The sequence below is a fragment of the Tinamus guttatus genome, unplaced genomic scaffold (genome assembly GCF_059628265.1).
Source record: "Tinamus guttatus ecotype Peru unplaced genomic scaffold, ASM5962826v1 Tinamus_guttatus_pri_ptg000674l, whole genome shotgun sequence".
Classification (NCBI taxonomy): Eukaryota; Metazoa; Chordata; class Aves; order Tinamiformes; family Tinamidae; genus Tinamus; species Tinamus guttatus.
The window spans coordinates 4,098,306-4,116,908 of NW_028289208.1; the positions used below are offsets into that span (position 1 = coordinate 4,098,306).

The following is an 18,603-nucleotide window of genomic DNA, read 5'->3' on the forward strand; positions in this document are numbered from 1 at the left end:
GTGTGCGGAGGCTCCTGCTATCGGAGCATGGCCAGCCGTGGCTCCCGCCTCCCTTCCATCCTTGCACGGGCCGCTGCCTCCCTTGGGAAGAAGCTGGAAGTAACCAAGCGCTCCGGCATCCTGCGCAGGGCCTGGCATCAGGTGGCACGCTGAGCTCCCCGGGCACTAATTAAACACGTTTAAAGAGCTGCTGCGGGCTATGACAGCGCGGCGGCGCATTGAGTGCTCCCTCGGGCACCGCTTGGCTCGGCCTGGACGGAGGCGGCCGCGACCTTCCTGGGACAAAGTGCACTCGTTCCCGGAGCATTGGGAGCCCCGCGGAAGGCGCTGGTATCGGATCATTCAACCAGAGCAAGAGGCGAATTAACCTGACCTAGATCGGGGAACAGAAGGGACCTACAGCTCCCTGCTTGCCGTGGCCTCAAAACCGAGTGCGCTCGAGGCACCGCGGAGAGAGCAGGAGCGTCGCCGCTCGCAGGCACGGAGCTCCGCGTTTCTACCAGCCCTTCATGCTCGGCGTCGCCGCCTTGTCCCCGCAGCCGTGCGGAAGAACGGCTTTCTGCTGGAGCACGTTCCTCTGGAGCGGGCGTTCCTCCAGAGGGGGCCTTCCGTCGGAGCGGGTGTTCCTCCGGAGCGGGCATTCTGCTGGAGCAGCGTTCCTCCGGAACACGCTTTCCTCCAGAGCACGTTCCACCGGAGCGGGTGTTCTCCGGAATGGGCTTCCCTCTGGAGCACTTTCCTCCGGAGCGGGCGTTCCTCCAACGCCGCATCCATCCTCGCGGCCGGGCCCCGTTAACAAAGGGCCCGTCCTGCAAGGCACTGTCCCTGCTCGGCACCGGCTCCATGCAACACGCGTGCTCTAGCGCGCACCACCCTCCATTTCATCACTTCTTGGCATCCTCCTTGTGAAAATCGCCCTGGGACGGGGAGGGGGGAAATCCGTTCAGTAGCTCCGCTGCTGCTTTTCCGCGCTGGCCCTGGGCTTGTGTTTGTATAGAGGAGAGAGCTGAGCCAGGCAAAGGCAGCAGCCGGCGGGGGCAGCGGGGACCCAGCTCAGCACACGGGACAGCGGCCCAGACCTGAGACGCAGCAGGGAGAGCTGGGGACAGCGGGGGACGGGATGCAAAGCAGCTAAACACGGGCCCAGCGGGATCCCTAGTGCCGCGTCCGTCCCGCGGCTCTGCTGGGCACGGGCACCAGCGGCCACGTGCCCTTGCCTGGGAGCTGGAAATGGCTCCTGCCCCTTTTCCGTCCCCTCCTGCCGGTCCTGCCGGCAGCTCCTGACGGATGGGACCGGCTCTGGCTCCTGGCGCAGCCGGCCCGTTGCCATGGCAATGCCGGCGCGGGCTCCTGCAGGATATTGCTTTCCTGGACCCTCCTGGCTCCCTTCTCGCTCGCACAAAGCGCGCCGCGCTCCGTGCAGATGTGCGGCGCATACCAAGCGGCCAGGGCTCTGCCGGGAAGCGCCTCTGGAGCGTGCACAGGGAAGCAGCAGCTTCCAGCCCCTCTCCCAGGCCTTTGGGGCTGCCTCTTCCTCCTCTTTCTTGGAGTACTCTGCTCCCTTTCCTGCTGGTTCTTGTTTCCTTCACATTTTCTCCACTGGGAAATCCACCTATTGTGTTTTTCCTGCCTGCAACCCATGGAGCCAGGCTAGGGGACACCCTTCCCCTTAACCTCTGTAAAGCCGGAGCATCTCCGGCCGTGTCCTCAAGCAGGTCCTGCCATCGGGACAGCCTTAGGGCCAGGCACGGGCTGGGATGCCTGCTGGTATGGACCAGAATGACCATCCTGAGCTCGGCCTCGCTCCTCTCCTTCCCATGCTGCTGCTGCTGCTGCATTTTGTGTCTCTTTGCCAGTTTTAGTCGAATACGATGGGGCTTGGAAATCCCCAAGGCTGTGATTTACCCAGCTGTGAGAACTCGAGGCTCAAATTAGCACCTTCCCCTTACTGGAAGGCTGCGAATTCAGCTGAACCATTTGATTAGACACCAGAGAATCCCCGTAAGCGCGAATTGCAGGAAACATGACGTTCCACATTGTGCTCAGCGGGTTATTTGCTTTCACACGAAACGCAGGCTGCCTCCTTTCCACTGGCCTAAGCAGGAGGAAGAAGAGGAGAGAGTTTGTGCTTCCGCAGGGATGGCCTCCGCCTGGAGAGCGGCCAGACATCCTCTCCGCTTCCCGCGGATGCGAGCTGAGCCGGAGCGCGGCCTCCCTTCCCGGGAAGGGGAGGCTGCAGCGAGCTCCCGTCCTCCACGGCAGCGTGCAGGCAGCTGGAGGAGCTGCCCGTGTTCTTCCTGCCCTCGTGTTGCAAAGGTTGTTGTCAGCTTTTACTTCCTCCCCAGGAGAGCGGCAGGTTGCGGCTTAACGATGTTTGTGCTGCTTGGGCCTTCCCAAGGGCGCTGGGGCCTCTTGTTTATCCGCTCGCAGAGCCGGAGGCTCCTGCCAACCCTTCCCCGTGGCCAGCTCTGCCTTCCCACCTGGGATTCCTCATGCACGAGGGGCGTTTGCATGGGAGAAGGCGAGGATATAACCCACGCGATGGAGTTTATCCAGCGTTTATCCACCGTGTGGACCAGTTGCAGGGCGCCTGGTGTCCTCTCGCCCAGCTCCCTGCCTGCTGTGGCCATGGGAAGAGATGCCCAAGAACGCACAAAAAGTCTGTGCTGGAGGAAAAGGGGGTGCAGGAACGAGTTACTGGAGCACCCGTGGGCTAGACGTGGCCATCAGTCCTCCCTGACAGCCCGTCAGCCCCGCTGGGAGGGTCATGAAACATGTAGAGCCAAGGACACTTAGATGAAGATGGACCCGAAATAGCTTCAGACATGAGAAGAGCTGCAGAAAAAAAGTAATAGCTTCCCCAGAACTGCTATATATAGGTAGCCTAGACTCATTTGACTTGTTCTGGAAGGGAAGAGCTATTAAATACAGATGTCAACTCTGCCTCGACGTCCTCAGCTGAGGGCTGCAGTGTGGCAGGGTCTGCTGGTCTCCAACGTCCCCCCAGCCGCGTGGGGCTGGGGCTGCCGCCCTGTGCAGGACACGGGGGCACGTGCTCAGGCAGACGGCCAGATTCCCAGGTCCGTGTGTCCGGGCGAGAGGGGAGCGAGGAGGCCGACCCCAGAGCACCCTTGGGTAGGAAGGGGGAACAGCAACGACCGGGCCGCGGAGGCCGGCCCGGCGCCCGCCTCGCCGTCGCGTCGTTCCCGTTCACCCCGCGCTCTCCGTCTCTTTGCAGGTTATCCTGAAGGACCTCGAAGTACTGGCTGAGATCGCTTCTTCTCCCGCAGGTCAGACGGAGGGCCAGGGCCCCGCGGAGGGCCCCGAGGCGCGACCGAGCCCCGCGGAGCTGCACGTCCCCGGCAGAGGCAGCCCGCTGAGCTCCTCGGGTAAGGGCTGCATCTCGCTGCTCCATCCGGGCTGCAGAGCACGCGCCGCTTCCGAGTTATTTCACTGCGCTCCAGGCTAAGTGACACCTGTCACGTGTGGTCAGGCAGGAAGAAAGGCCCCGCTCATGCTAACAAATCAATATATCAGTTGCAGCCCCGCGTGGCTTGGGAATTAAGGATTCTGCCGTGAAGCAGGATAGGGAGCTGCCTTCATTTCTTTTCTCTAGCTCGCGTCTTATTCCCTTTTTGGGGTTTGGTCGCAGCTGGAATCTGAGGCCAGTGGAGGGAGGCCATTATTGTCCCCTTCTGTGGGACCATGTTTTTTACTGCAGTAGTAAGGGGTCCTGCGTAGAGCTCCCTCCTCCTCCTAGCTCCACGGCCCTGTGTGCACGTGGGACTAGGAGAAAGCAGAGGGATCTGGAGAGCCTGCGTCTCGGATGCACGGGGAAGGAGAAGGTCCGAATAGCTGAGAGTCCCCTTTTTCACCTTCCTTTCTCTCATCCTTTGCAGTTGGTTGGCAGCCCCTTCTCCTCCGCTGCTATTTAAGAGCCTCCCTTCTGCAGAGTCTAAGCCAGGTCCTCCTGGCCAAAGACAAGTTTTTCACATCAGCTTTGGGCCGTAAGCTGGGAGCAGAGCCAGGGCTGTGTCTGTGTGCTCTACGTATCCACAGTCCCTCGCAAAACCACCCGAGCAGCGGGTTGCTGCCAGCCTGCTGCCCGCACGCCTCCCTGGACCTTCTTTTCTCCAAAGGTTCCCGGTACCTTGCTGCTCCCTGGGCTTGAAAGGTTCCCTCCTGGAAACCAGCTCAAGTTTGGAGACTCCCTTGGGCTCTTGCTTTTTTGCAAGGCTGCCTGGCTCGCACTCGCACTCTCGTGTCATGGCCAGGCCGGCCCGTCCGCCGGAGGACTCGCAGGCTGGCAAGCCCTGACGCACTCCGCAGGCGCTAGCGATCCCGCGGCGCGCGGAGCCACTCCGGCAGCGCTGGCCAAGCAGCTGAAGAGCTGCAGTTTAGATCATGCTCGTGGCTGTCTGAGGTTTCCTTCCTTGTGGGTTATCTAAAAATAGCGTGCTGGATGGCGTGTATCCTAACGGCTGCCGTGGCCCCTTTTAGTATCTGGAAGAGCAACTTGGCTTCAGTTATCCGAGCGTAACGTCGGGAAGGAATCTGGATCCCTCCACATGTAGCAGCTCTGCTGTAGCCAGAGCTCCGGTTGCCCCGGCGTGGAAGCAGCTGAAAGGCTGCGCGCATCACAGCGCACTCTCACTCCGTCCCCGCTTCCTATTCCTTCTAATGCAAGGGAAAAATGATTTTTTTAGTTTTTTTAGGTTATTTGGGAATGAGCTTTGCAAAAAAAAAAATTGTTGGCTTCTACCCAAAAATAGATACTTTTTGGGGAGGGGAAAATGTGCCTTGGACTTTTGTAAGGGAGGAGTCCGGCCCCTTTCCTGCCCGTCTCCGGCCACCCACGCTCATGCCAGGGGCCTGCAGAGGAGTGGGGGGTCCCGTCCAGGCCCGGCGGTGCGTGTGGAGGCTCCTCGAGACGGCGGTTTTGGGGTGGTATGGGGAGCAGGAGCGTGGCCAGGAGCAGTTCCCACGTCTGTGCGCGTTCCCGGGGCGGGCGGCGGGTGGAAAGCGTGAGCCCAGAGGCTGCCCCGGAGCCCGAGCGGACACCGTGGCCGCTCTCCGCGCAGCGCCGGCCGAGGCGCGGGCAGGGCGGAAGGGCCCCGCGCCGCGCTCTTCCCGCCTCCGCGCTCTCCGTGTTTGTTCCCCTCCCGCAGGATGTGTTTATGCAGTTGTTTCCCTGCTATTGAGCTCGGCTTCCTTCGCACGCGCGCTGCTCAGCCAGGGAAGCCGTGTCCCACTTCCGCAGGCCGTTCCCAGCCCCGGGTTTTATTTAGCCGCTTTGTTCGGCCCTTACGTAAGGCCGAGCCGCCCGCCGGCGGCCCCTGCGAGCACAAAGAGCCCCGGGGCCCCGCTCCGGCCCTGCGAGAGGCCTCGCCACGAGGGACACCGGGAGGAGAGAGCGTCCTCGGAGGGGACGTGGAGCCGCGTGTGCAGATGGATCCTCCGTGCCCTCCCATCCCTCCCAGCCGCGGGCTCTGCAGGGAGAAGCCGGCTCGGCTCTCCGTGTCCCAGCAGCCGCTCTCCTCTCCTGCTTGCTCCGCTCTCTCCTGCCTGGCTTCCTGCCGGAGGCCTCGGGACGGTGCTGTAGTCGCTCCGGCCCTTTGGCAGCGTGGGATGTTTACTGGGAGGCCGGCTGGATGTGTGGGTGTGCTAAGAGGCTCCAGGTCGTTGCTTTCAACCAGTAGTCCATGGATATCCCAGGGGTCCGTGGATTACTCCTCCGGAGCCTGCTGAAAGCGTTTGAGAAGCCTAGTCTGTTAAGTTCAAACTTGCTTTATGCCCCTTGGAAAACTTGCCAGGATTCCGGAGCCTGGAAAAAAGAAAAAAAACTTGAGATTTGCTGTTAAAGGGGTTTCCCATGCACATTGGTTTTTTGAGGAATTCTGTTCCTAGTGAGCCAAAACACTCGCTTTGCCCTCTCTGACACCCGGCTTCTCCATCTGCGGAGCTCGTATGTGTGCGGAGGTGGCAGCGTGGGGCAAAGTCCCCTCTCCGGAGGGTCTGGAAAAGGGTAGATTGGCACCTGACAGCAGCAGGGGGCCCGTGGAGGGCAGCAAGGGGAGCCGGCCTGGCGTCGCCGGCAGAGGTTCACTAAGCCTGAGCCCTCTAACGACGGGGACGGGTTTTAGAGGGTCTGCAGATTTTGGAGTTGCAAACTCTTGGCTTGGCTGCTGCTGAGACGGGGGTCTGGGAGAAACCCCGCGTCGGCGCCTGGCGCGGCGCCGGCTGCAGTGCTCTTCTGGGCCTCGCGAAGCCCCCCTCTCCATGTTTTGGCGGACGCTGACTGGGAAGTTTCTGAACAGGGCTGATCTGACTGAATTTGGGACTTGGGTCTGAGAAATCCTTGTGAAAGGCCGTGAAGCGGCACTAGATGTTGCATCCTGTTGCTCCCGGGTGCTGGTTCAACGGGTCCACGATGCTGCTGGAGATGGCCCCGGCGCAGGGGGGAGGATGAGGAGCTCGCAGCACCTCGTGGTGCGCTGCGGCACCGCTCCCGCCTGGTGCTGCCCAGGGTGGTGCTTGGCAGGGTGCAGTGGCAAACGCCGGGGATGCAGCTGGTCTGTGACCTGGTGTCCGTTTTGCCTGATGCAGATTCCTGGGCTTTTTGCCTGACGCACGTTGTGCTTGGGGAGATCCAGAGGATCCATGCAGCACAGGCCATGGAAATGCACCCAGGGCTCTCCCTGCTCTGACCTTCACACCGGAGGTGCCCCTGTCCTCCCGCTTTGCCCCGGTGCTCGGATGGGCAGATCTCAGGGGAGCGGCGTTGGTGGATCCACACGGGCACAGCACGAGCCCTGGGCTCGCCCACAGCCGGCGGTTTTAGCGGCCCGAGCTCGGTGGTAGCGACGTGCCGAGCGGGGAGCGTGGCGCTGCTCCGAGCCCGGCTCAGCTGCCGGCACGTTTGCATCTGTTCCTAACTACGGCTCGCGCTGCTTTTTATTTATTTCAGTTCTGCCTTTTCTTTTTTTTTTTAAATAGGTTTCTATTTTTAGCCCGCTCGGTGAGGTTCCTCCGCGGCGGCTTTTGCACAAGCTGAAATTCAAAACATCCTGGGGAAGGGCCGCCGGGGGGAGACGCGCGGCAGATTCCCATGTCCCAGCATTGGGTTTCACTTAGCAACATCTGCCGGCGCCCAGGCTCTGTGTGCAGGGCACACCCGGCCTGCTCCGGCTCCGAGCACGTGCTGGAGCCAAAGGAAATTCTTCCCGGTAGAGGGAACAGCACTGGGCGCCCGCGGCGCTGCTGACGGTGCCGCCGTTAGAGCCTCTCCCCGCCATCCTCAGCGCTGCGGGTTTCGGGGCTGCCTGCAGCGGGTAGCCAGGCTGCTCCCGGCAGCGCTGCAATATATATTTATAAGGCCTTAATTGAGGTTCCTAATTGCCTGTCCCTTTTGATTTATGAAGCGGGCGTCGGAGCGGTCAGAGCGTGCCGGCGGCGCGGGCTGCAGGCGAGCACGAGGCCTCGGCCCATGGGGGAGAGGCCGATGGAGCTGCCATCCACATGGGAAGCGCAGGCTGGCGCAGGCGCTTGGAAAAGCCCATTAGGGTTCCTGGCTCTGCCCCAGGCTGCAACGCTTCCCTTGGAAACAAGGATCTGCTGGAATGGAGGAGATGCTCTAGGTGTTTGAGAGGTGCCTCAGGTCCACCCCATGGAAAGGAGCTTTTTTGCCTTGACCAGAAGGGGTGGCAAAGGGAGCTCGAAGGCTCTGGTGGGTCTTGGAGAGCGGCAACTCTGTCCTCCCCCTGGACATCTCCAGAAAGTGGGGAGAAAAATTATCCGGGATATGCTCGTGTGTCTGCCCTGGAGACTCGCAACGTGGCCAAGGGGCAGGAGGTGGGACCGCGCACCATGCCCATGCGCAGCAGCCCTGCTGTGACGGCCCCACGGTCCCCCTTGTGCTTGTGACAGCCGAGGTGTAGGGTTGACTTTGTCATTCCCTGGAGCAGGGATCTTTCCTCTCCCATCTCGCTCCTCTGTAGGAATAAAAAAAGAGAGGAAGGAGGGAGCTGCGCGTGGCGTTTCCCCAGCGCTGCTCGCGGTTCTGGCGCGTTAGCAGCCGAGCTGGTGGGTTACGGATCTGCAGAGTGTCGCCTTCGGGGAAAGGGGGAGGCGCAGGCCCCGCTTCATTGAGGCACAGTTTTCTTCACACTCCTCTCTGCTGTCTCGCTGCTCCGTAGCAGCGCTGCGGAGCGGAGCTGGAGCGGTCGGAGCGCGCCGCCGCCTCGGCGCTGGCAGCGGCGGGTCCCAGGCCGCGGGTGGCACGGGGCCACCCTGGGTGGCTCCGGGCAGCACCGGCAGGACGGACCAGGCTGCTGTGCCGGAGCTCAGGACGCGCTCCGCTGGGAATGCTCTGCAGGGAGCCCAGCGATGAAAATCAAAGCAAATTTCAAAGCACCAAGGAAGGTACCCAGGTACCCTTCGTGGTGCTTTGGAATTTGCTTTGATTCTCATCGCTGGGCTGCTTAGCACAGCCAGTTGCTTATTGAATTTATGGCTCCTGCTCTGCCCGCGTCGGCACCGTGCCCGGGAGCCGGTGCTCCGATGTGCGTCCCCAGGATGGCTCCCAGCTGCGGCCCAGGGCAAGGAGACGAGCGCGTCGGAGCCTGGAGCCGGATGACCCTGCGGATTGCAGCCGAGATCTGGTCTCAGAGGTGATTCTGGCTTTTGGGAAGCTGCTCGCAGCGGTTGTGACTTGCAGCGGGCGTCCCTTGGCCTTGGTGTTACACAAGGAACCCAACAAGAAACGCCAGCCTCTGCACCGTGTGTGCGCGGCCGGGCGCCCGGCGCTGCCCGCGGCACAGGGCAGTCCCCGCTCACCGCGGGGGCTCTGCAGCGGGGAGGTCCCCGCAGAGCCACCAACCGCAGCAGCCCTGGGCAGAGCTGCAAGCGGAGCCGCTGCGTGCGGGGCGCCTGGGCCGTCTCTGTTTCCAACCTCCTTTCAAGCAGTGCTGAGCAGCTGCGGTGACTGTGGGTAGAGCTTTCGGGGTAATCGGCGCCTTTGGACGAAGGCACCTTTGTTTTGGCACATAACATAATATTTTTGTCCAGGTCACCCTACCTGCAGCCCAGAGGAAGCGCAGGGCTGCGGCTGGGGCTGCAAGAGGGCAGTTTGAAAGCACGGGTTGGGGTCTCGAATGCACCAAAAGGGAATCTGACTCCTCGGATCCAGTGGGAAAGAGGCAGCAGTTCCTTCAGGGCAGGTCATGGTCCAAACGGTGGCTTCTTACACCCTCGCTGGCCTCTGCGCGTGCTCCTTGGGGTGTGACACGGGTCTGGCTCCGGCCGGGACCGCATGTCGCGGAGCAGGCAAGGGACTTCGCCGTCAGCCGGAGCCCTGGCCGCTCCATCACGTTGTTATTGGGCAGCTCCGCGCTCTGCTGAGCCTCCGTTGGCGCAGGCAGGCGGCATCCATCAACCCCTCCGCGTTTCCACCGGCAGCGCAGCCCCACGGGCTCTTCCCGGGCCCTTTGGGAGCAGCCTGGCGGTGCTGGTGGCTCCTCTTGCAGGCAGCTGCTCCTCAGGGGTTTGGCGTGACGAGGAAAGGAGAGGGCGCTTGTGGCAAGGCCACCTGCAAGTCCACCGTTGTCCTCCCAGATAGCACGCACTCCCCTAAGGCTTCGCGGAGCTACGTCGGAGCAGGTCTCGGCTCTGCACGCCACGAGGACCCCGGGGTGCTCCCCTCTTCCCAAGGACAGGAGGGACAGCTTGCTGCTCCGAGCAGTCGCTTGGATTAAAGGCTCCCGCCATTCGCGAGCAGTCTGATTTTTGGGGGGAAGAACGTAAGTGCCATATCCAGGGATATGGGACTTGCTATTGACAGGGCTGATGTGGTGCCTCGAGCAGCCATTTCCCGATGAACTGCTTAAATCGAACGGCTCTGGGGCCCCCAAAGGCCTCTCTGCTGCTGCTTGGCGGGCTGGCAGTGCTGCAAGATGCTTTCTGCAGGGAGGGACAGTGCTGTGGCCAGGCTGGTTCCGCTGGAGAAAGCAGATGCTGTTCTCCAAGGCTCTGAGATCCGGCCTTTGTGCCCCTTCCCGGCTCCGCTCGGTGCCTTTTGGGGGCCACTCTCTGGCCGAGGCTGCACTCGCGGTCCTGCCCCTGTAACTCGCTGTCTCCTCCGCAGGTACCAAAGGCATGGAGTGCTCTCCCTCCACGCCCACCATGAACTCCTACTTCTACAAGTTCATGATCAACCTGCTCAAGAGATTCAGCAGCGAGCGGAAGCTCCTGGAGACGAGAGGAGCCTTCATCATCAGGTCAGAGCGCCCGGCTCCTCCCCGAGCCTTGACAAAACCCTCAAGCACCTTCGTGGCAGCGCGGGCCGGGCAGGAAGGGCTCAAGCAGTCCGAGCAAGCCCTGAGCTCCGGGATTGCCGGGAGCCAGGACCATTCCTGCAGTGTCCTTGGCTTGCTGGCGCTCGGGGCTGACGTTTTCAGAGCAAACGGACTTGCCTTTCACATGTTGAGACACCATATTTTTTGCTCCCATGTCTTGGGGCAAAGTATCTCCTTATTAAATAGTGTTGTCAGATCCTGTTTCATTAAGACACAAAAAGACCAGCTGGAGCATGAAGACGGGCTTGGGCTCGGGGTGCCAAGTCAACCGATTCCTTTAAGGCGGGTCAGGTCAGGGTGCAGCAAATACGCGTAACTGGTGTCGGGCACGTGACGTTGGCCCGGAGGAAGCCCCACGTCCAGGTATTTTGTTTCACAGGGTCACACAGTGGGGTAGCAAGAGGCCAGGTTGCTCACTTGGAAGAGGAAGCAAGGGGAGGACAGGACGGGGAGCCAACAGCTCGCTCTCTTGCCCAGGTTTTGCTGCCGCTTTTTTAAGGAGTTGTCATTAGGTGGTAGATGCCGGAAAAGCAAACTTTGGGACAGCTGGCAGGACGTAATCTTGTACGCAGTGAAATGTGGGGCAAGGGATGCAGATTCTTCAGCCCAGAAATAATTGACTTAGCGGTCAAGGCAAAATATATATATATATTTATATCAGCTAGGAATCTGCGGGGGGTGGGGGCAGGACTCTGTATTGTTCCTTCCTTGCTTTCAGCGCGGTGTCATCGGAATACGCTGGAAGACCATGAAGCACGTGGAAGAAATGAGCTGCCTCTGCAGAGGCAGAGGCCAAGGTCCCAAGTGAAGGATTAACCACTCCACAGCTCAGAGATGCAGGATCTGGAAACGGGGTGTTCAGCTCTCCCAGTCAGCCAAATCCAACCTGGTTGTGGCCACTTTGCATTAGGGTTCTGCTCCCTGCAGCAGTTTGTGCCTTTGGGCAGTGCTGAGGAGCGTGGCCAGGCAGGATTGCAGCGACTGTTGGGTCTGTGGTGCAAGAGAGGGGTAGGAGATTCCCCTCCGCCGCCGCCTTGCGCTGAAATTTGGTGTCTTAACCCTAAGATTCATTGAAAAAACTATTTCCCCTGCCAGAATCCAGCTTGGGATAGGATTTTAGCCTTCTCTTCAGAGTCTGGAAACATTGACTTTAATCACTTGAGGATCTAAGGACAGGAGAGGGGAAAAAGTCCCATTTTTAGTGTTTCCCCTTAGAGTCTGCAAAGCGGGAGCACAAACCATGGTTTGGACGAGAGGCCCTGGAGAGGCCAAATGGCCCCAGATTTCGCTAGAGGGGCCGAGCAGCTGGGACTGGTCAGCGCAGCGAGCCTGGACAGTGTCACATTGAACGTTTGGAGGGTTTCTGGTATCCCAATCATCTCAAATTCTTCCCTCCAGGCCCAGCAGAAGTCCCTCGGCTACCCAGGCGGGCTGGGCCGGTCCCGTAGCCGGCGGTGCCATGGGAGCAGCTCGGTGACTCAGGGCGCCAGAATTGCCAAGAAAAATGCAGCTTAGCACAAAAACACCCGCCCAGAGCCTCTGTCCGAGCGCGGTCACATTGTGGCGTGCGTGTCACCGCTCCCGGCGCGCCTTGGTGCGAGGCCAGGGCAGCGGCCCCGGGGCGCTCGTGACTAACTCTGAAACCTAACGAAGAGCAAAGAGCGCCCGCGTTAACTCCATCTCTGCCGCTGCTGGGAACGCCAGGCGGGAATAGAGCAGGGAAAACTTTAGCAAGCGTCTCTGGAAAAGGTTGATCCGTTGCCAGCAAAACCCACTTAATGTGGGAGCCTCGTGGCGCTATTTTTAGGCACTTTCCAAACGGGAGCCATGTGTGTTTTCCTGCAGTCTCCCTCCCCGCTGTCCGCGGGCTGTTGGCTGTTGCGGGCTGAGGTGAGGAGCCAGCCCCGTGTTGGACTTGGGAGAGGCCGGTGCTTTTTCAGCATTGCCTGGAGAGCGCCAAGCAAATACCCGGCCGGGCCGTGCTCCGGAGGGATCCTCGAGGGCCCCGACGGCACCGCGCGGGGGACACCATCCCCAGCCTGCCCGGGCACCTGCCCACGCGCGGGAGGAAAGGAAGGGAAGCGAAGCACCCGGGAGAGGGCTCTTGAAGGCTCTCCAAAGCTGCTTAGCGCTCACTCGACTCCGGGGCCTCGTAAACACTTAGGAGAGAGACCCTCTTTGTGCGAGGAGCCGCGGGCAGGCGTCATCCAGAAGCCTCTGGAGGAGGGATGTTTGTTTGCACAGGACTCTCCTGGGGGGCAAAGCCCTTTCGAGCTCCCTACCCGCCAAATAAACCTGGCTTCACGGTCTCTTCCAAGGATTTATTTGCCCAGAGTGAGTTTTGTGCCTCTCTGGAGACGGGGGTCTCCTATGGGGCTCAGACACTCGTTACTACTTGCGACTTTTTTTAGGCTCAAGGCCAGAGGGCCCTTAGAAAACCCCAGCCCACATTCGTTTGCCTTCGGAGCGCGCTCGGAAGCTGCTGCCAGAGGCAGCAGCTCTCGTCCCCCCTTGGCAGTTTCCTAAGTGCTGCCTCTCACCTCCCCGCGCAGCCCGGAGACCTTCCAGCCTTGCTGCTCACGAGGCCCTTTGGGCCTCTCTGCCCTAGCTGGAACGTGGCAGGGCCGGAGCCCTGGGCTCCACCGAGCCCTTGAGCAAGAAGAAAACATCCGCGCTCGGCTCCAGGCCTCCTGATTATGGCTTGGGAGCAGCACAAAAATGCGGAGGAGCTTCCAAAGCATCACATGTCTCCTCGGATCCACGCAGGCGTCCTGCAAGCCGGCCAGGAAGAGCGGCCCCGCCAAGGCTGGCGGGCCGGGAGGCAGCCGAGCTGCGGGGCACGGCGCCGCAGCAGGAACCTCCCGGCTCCGCAGGAGCCATCGCCCGGTCAGACCCGTCCCCGCGCGTGTCCCACCTTGGGGGCCACGGCGGGTCGGCTGCGCGCAGGGCTGCACGGCCCCTCGGCCGCTTTGCGGATCAGAACACCCCGAGTTGCCCGTGAAGCCTCCCCTTGGTGCCGGTGGGACCCAGCGTCCCCTCTGGGTACCAGGGGACTTCTCTGCCCTCTGGCCGCGAGGCCGGGTCGGGAGCGGTGTTTCCTCCCCAACCGGCGAACGCGGGAGGAAGAGCGAGGGCGGCCGCGGCGGAGCGGGAGCAGCGGGGTCGCGCATGCAACAAACCCGGGGGTTGTTATTCAGCATGAAGGGTCCCGCTTGGCAAAGTGCAAAAAAAAAAAGGGAGGGAGAAAAAAATGGAAGGAGGGAGAAAAAGAAGGGGAATCGAGGCCCTTTGCTCAGTGGAGAACTAAACTCGGGCACCGTCCAAGCAGCTGTGAGCGCTACAAGGGGAGCTTCTGTGTCGGGAGGCAACGAGGCTGCGAAAACCCACGGCGCTGCCTGCCAGGAGGCTCCCTGGCCGCCTGCCCTTTTGCTTTAATGAACTGTGCTCTTCCCCCGCTCCCTTGTCACCCCGCGGAACAGAGCAAGCGGAGAAAGCCCTGGGATTTTTTGGTTCGTTTGTTTGTTTTTCCCCCTTTGCTCCCGCTTTGGAAACGGAAAGCAGCCCTCGCCGCCTCCGGAGTGCCCAGGCTGCTGCGGCAGGGAGACGGGAAGCCGTGGAAAAGTGTCCCCAAAACGAGGAGGAAGCCGCGGCCGTTGATCGGGAAAGGCAGCGTGTGGGGTCGAAGCCCCTGCTGTCACTGTTACCGTGGGCTTGCCGAGGGTCCCGGCCGCTGCTCGGGTGCCCTGGCGCCCGCTATGTGGGTCAGCTCCCCGCGGCGCGCGGGCCGGCCTTCCGTAAGGGCCGTACAGCTCCACTCGGCCTGAGAGAGATCCTGACTGGTCTGGATGTCCATCTTTGGTGGATTCTATCCCAGGTGGGCTTCAGCAGCTCTTCAAAGATCCAGTCCTGGATGTGGCAGCACCTGAGCCCTCCAGGAGAGAGATCCTGCAGGGCATCGGCTGCAGCGCTTCTGCGCTCGGCTCTGCGGGTCCTCTGCGGTGCCTCGGAGCACGCGCGGGGTTCGGAAGCTGTCGCGCAGCAGCTGGTGGCAGCCCCAGCCCATGGCCATGTCTTCACCAGAGCCTCCGCCGAGGGAGCTTCCCTGTCGGAAGCGGGAATGAATTAAGCGTCCAGCCCCACGCTCAGCTGGGGACGAGGCCGAACCCTTTGCAGGCGCAGGAGGCAGGGACACGCCGCCACGGCAATTCCGAGGATGCTGCGGCATTTCCCGGAGCCGCCGCCTCGGGAGGTCTCGGCACAGGCGCAGCCGGGCTCGGGGTCAGGCGCCCGGTTGCAAGAACAACATCGGGGCGCCTCGAGCGCCGCGCGCACGGTGCGTTCGCCCAGCTAAGCCCTTGCCAGGAGGGCGGCGTGCCGCCTGCCATCTCAGGAATTACTCCCGGATACCTCATTTTCTCCTCGCTTCGATTTGCTCTAGCGCCCAGCCGGCATCTCCCCCCTCCTGCTGCTCCTCCGCTCCCTTCCCCCAAAGTCATGCGCGGATTAATGCTGCGGATGGGGCTGGCCGCGCTGCGCTCCGGCCTCGCAGCACGCCGGCGGCTGCTCCTGGCGTTGCCGTTGGTGGGATTAGACCTTAAGCAAGATTGGAAGGAGCCCCTCCGCCCGGGCTGCCGCAGCGGCTGCTGGCCCGTGGGGAGGAGGAGCCTCTTGGTGCAGGAACAGGAATGGAAAAGCAAAGCTTCCCTCGCCGCTGAATGCGGGAGGGATTGCGATGGTTGGATGAGTGCTCTAAAACTGGGCCAATTCCCATGTGTCGGGGTGGATATGGAAAGCAGCCTGCAGGCAGTGTCCCGGGAGATGAGGCTGGGCTGCCGGGACACCCAGAAGATGCTGGATGCTGTGCGTGTGCCCCACGGAGCTGCGCGCGCAGGCCTCCCTGCAGCGCGCACCTTCCTCCCCGGCAGGCCGTGCGGGCTGCTCCGGACCTCCCTCCAGGAATCTCACAGATGCGGCCGGAGGCTACAGAGCTGGGGCAGGAGAGGAGGAGGAGGAGGATGGGGCCGATTTGGAGCTGCCCGCTGCTGAAGCTGCGCAGGGGAGACGCCGCACCGTGCTGCCCCCCGAGCTGCTCTCCAGCGGGGCTCGGGGACAGCGGGTGGGACAACGTCCACGGCCGGTCCCATCCATCCGTCCTGCCTGTGCCCGCTGCTCCACCGGGCACAGGGCGAGCGGCTTTGAGCTCTGCCCGGAGTGACGGGGTTGGCTCCCGATGCGCCCCGAGCTGCATCAGCCTCTCTTGGCTCTTGTTGTCAGAGTGCGGAGCCCGCTCCTTTAACCTATTTTATTTGCAATGAAAAGAAATGATAGGGGTGGAAATAAGACGCTTGTCAGTTTTCCTGAAAATTAGGCCACAGCTGTCAGCCTGCAAGGGAAGTGTACGTCTCCAAGGAAGGCGCTTCTGAGCGCGGCTCGCGCTTTACGCGTCTCCCATCCCCCTGCCCTTCTTCCCCTTAAAAACAGCTAAGGGTTGCGTGCCTTCGCATGGAAGGAGGAGCAGCTCGTGGCAGGACTGTGGCGAAGGCATCACCGCGTGCCCATGGCAGGGCTGCGTCAGGAGGCCTTTGGGCCCGGGCAGGGGCTGCGGAGAGCCCGGCTGCGCGTGAGTCACCTGGCCGGCCCGGGGAGGTGGTTTGGAGCCAGGGTTTCTGCTCCTCCAGGCTGGTGCAGCCGGTTTCAGCCCTGGCAGGGACGTGCGTCTGCACCGGCTCCTCCTGCCCCTGCCTTGAACCTTGGCCTCGCCACGGCCAGGGCTGCAAGTGCGGTAGCCTCCCCGGCCCAGGTGCCGCCGGGCTGGCACCTTCAGCGGCAGCCAGACTGGCAAGGCGGTTCCTTAACCGGGAGATGCCACGGGGCGCTGTGGGGACCTGCGATTGCTGTCCCTCCTGTCGGTGGCCGCATTAGGGAGCCCAGCGCTCCGATGAATGTGAGCTGTGGTCTGGGGGTGAATCCTGCGGTGGTTACCTGCTGTCAGGTAATGGCTCCGTTCGGAATTCGGGGGGGGACGACTCTCCAGCTCTGCAGCGGGGTCTGGGGCTGAGCGGGATGGTGAGTTTCCAGATTTAGGTATCTTCTAGCTTCCATCTGAGAGGATATCAGCAGTTGATCATCTCCTGGCCTTGTGTCCCGGACGAAATCCTTTCTTCTCCTCAGCATAGTGCCGTTCCCCCCACTTCTGCACAGAGCTCTGTTTTGCTCATCGCAGGAGTAACAGAAGGTCTCTGCTCTGTAAAATAAGGATGGCTTCTTGGAAAGGCGCTCTGTGAGTGACAAAAACAAGGCATGAGCTCGGGGCTCCCAGTGTTTCTGCTACTCCTTGCAGAAATATTCCCATGCTTTCGCCAGCACCCCAAGAGCTTCTAGGCCGCTGCTTGGCTTTGCCCCCTTGGTACCTTCAGCTCCTTCCAGTCCTCAAGATAAGGGGAGGCTGCACAGTGCCCGTGTGCTCGGCGCATGCAGGACGGGCACGGGCGCGCAGGCCGCCGTGGGGAGCGAGGCCGCGGTGCCCTCCTGCGCTCGGCGCGCTGCCGCCAACGTCCCCGAGCAGGGCCAAGGTCCCTGAGCAGGACCAAGGTCCCTGAGCAGGACCGCGTGGCCCGCGCCGCGGGAGCCGGCCCGCGCCGCTGTCCCACCGCGGCCCCGCGGGTGCCGGTGGAAAGGCTTTTTTGGGAACGGGGCGCTCTTCAGGGAGCTCGGCACGGAGGCACCGCGAAGTAGAGCGTCTCGCAGAAGCTATTTCGGTGGTAACCTTAATCCCCCCTCTCCTCCGCGCGGAGGATTCAGGGCAGCCGCACGCCCGCCGCTCGAGCCGACCTCTCCGTCTCCTCCGACGCGTCTCTGCAAGGGCCGCGCTGCTGCAGCTGCTCCTTGGAGCGAAGCAGGTCTGAGCACGACGCTGCCCGCGCCGATTGCCACTCGCAGGCTGCCCAAGCGTGGTCTGGGCACTGCTGAGCCGTTGCTGCGGGAGCGCGCGGACACAAGCACGTTACGCACGCAGAGAGGCTGGGCTTAGCCTGCTCTCTGTAGGAAATAAGGATTATGCAGTCGCGCCGTGGGATTCTTCATCCTTCTCCTTCCTATGAGTAACTCTCGACTGTGCTGGTTCCGATCAGGCCTGACGATTGGAAGCGTCCAAGGGACTCGGCTTCTCCGAGTGCTGTGAATGGCTTAAGATACAAGCCCAGGGTCAGCCCCACTGCAGGGCTGCACCCCTGTCACCTCTGTGGGATCCCTGGTCCCAATCCCTGGGCAGGGAAAGTCTTCCTGCCCCGTCTTTCTTTAGGCTTAAGATAGTGCTGGGGATGCTTCCAAAGACTGCCAGGCACCCCGCAAAATACATAGGAAACAAGGGACCACGGTGCCCGGACAAGGGGTGAGGGCCCGCGTGGCAGTGACATGAGCAAGGCGGCACCTCGCTGGCATTTGGGAGACGTTGGCAGCGTGGCCTTGCCTTTTCTGCCCGCAGGAGCGGGGTTCTGGCTGCCGCAGGGCTGTTCGCAGAGGTGCAGAGCGCGGAGGCGAGGAGCCGCCGGGCTCCTCCTGGGGATCTCCATCTGCTGCTCCCGCTGCGCTCCGGGCTGCCGGGGATCCCCACGGAGCGCGCCACAGCGGAGGCGCGTTCGGCGCTTGTCATGTTAATGGCTTCTCCGGAGCAGACACTCCGTGGGAGGGTTTTCTTGTTTGCACTGAAACACTCGGCACCTTCTCCACGAGCGAGACTGTCTCCGAGGTTGTCTGGGGCTGCGCGCAGGCAGAGCAGATCCCGCTCCCGGGCTGCTGGCACTGCAGCCAGCCTGGAAGCACCGGGAGAGCCCGGGGAAAGCAAGCTGGATGCTTCCCTGTGGCTGCGTTCCCCCTTCACCGGCAGTGGGCAGCGAGCAGGCAACACAGCAGGGAAGGAGGCTCGGCCTTTCCGAGCTGAGCTCGGCACTTGCACCGTAAACCAGCTCTTCCAAAAGCCACTCGCAGTTCCCATTCATCAGCTCGCTTTGATCCAACGCTCTTGTTCTCAGTTGACCTGACGTCTTAGAGAGCCAGGCTTAAGCCGTGAGAAGCCCAAGGGCTTCAATGCCAGGACATCAAGAAGCCCAAAAAATGCACCAAGGAGGAGGGAGCTGGCGCGAGTCCTGCTTCTGCTCGCGTTGTCCTCCTGGCGCTGCCTGTGCCTTGAGCAAGCAGCACGGTCACCCAGGCAGAGCTTCCAGCTCCAGAACGGCCCTGCCGAAGGACTTGC

The 18,603-nt window shown here is 62.0% G+C and overlaps 1 protein-coding gene across 1 annotated transcript in view; it reads left to right on the top strand.

Annotated features, from left to right (window-relative positions):
* Window positions 1-18,603, top strand: part of VAC14 (VAC14 component of PIKFYVE complex) — a 56,550-nt gene that overhangs the window by 24,400 nt on the left and 13,547 nt on the right. The window contains exons 13-14 of the mRNA XM_088536488.1: window positions 3,239-3,389; window positions 10,142-10,274. Coding sequence (XP_088392614.1) covers window positions 3,239-3,389; window positions 10,142-10,274 — 284 coding nt within the window. The remainder of the gene's footprint in view (window positions 1-3,238; window positions 3,390-10,141; window positions 10,275-18,603) is intronic.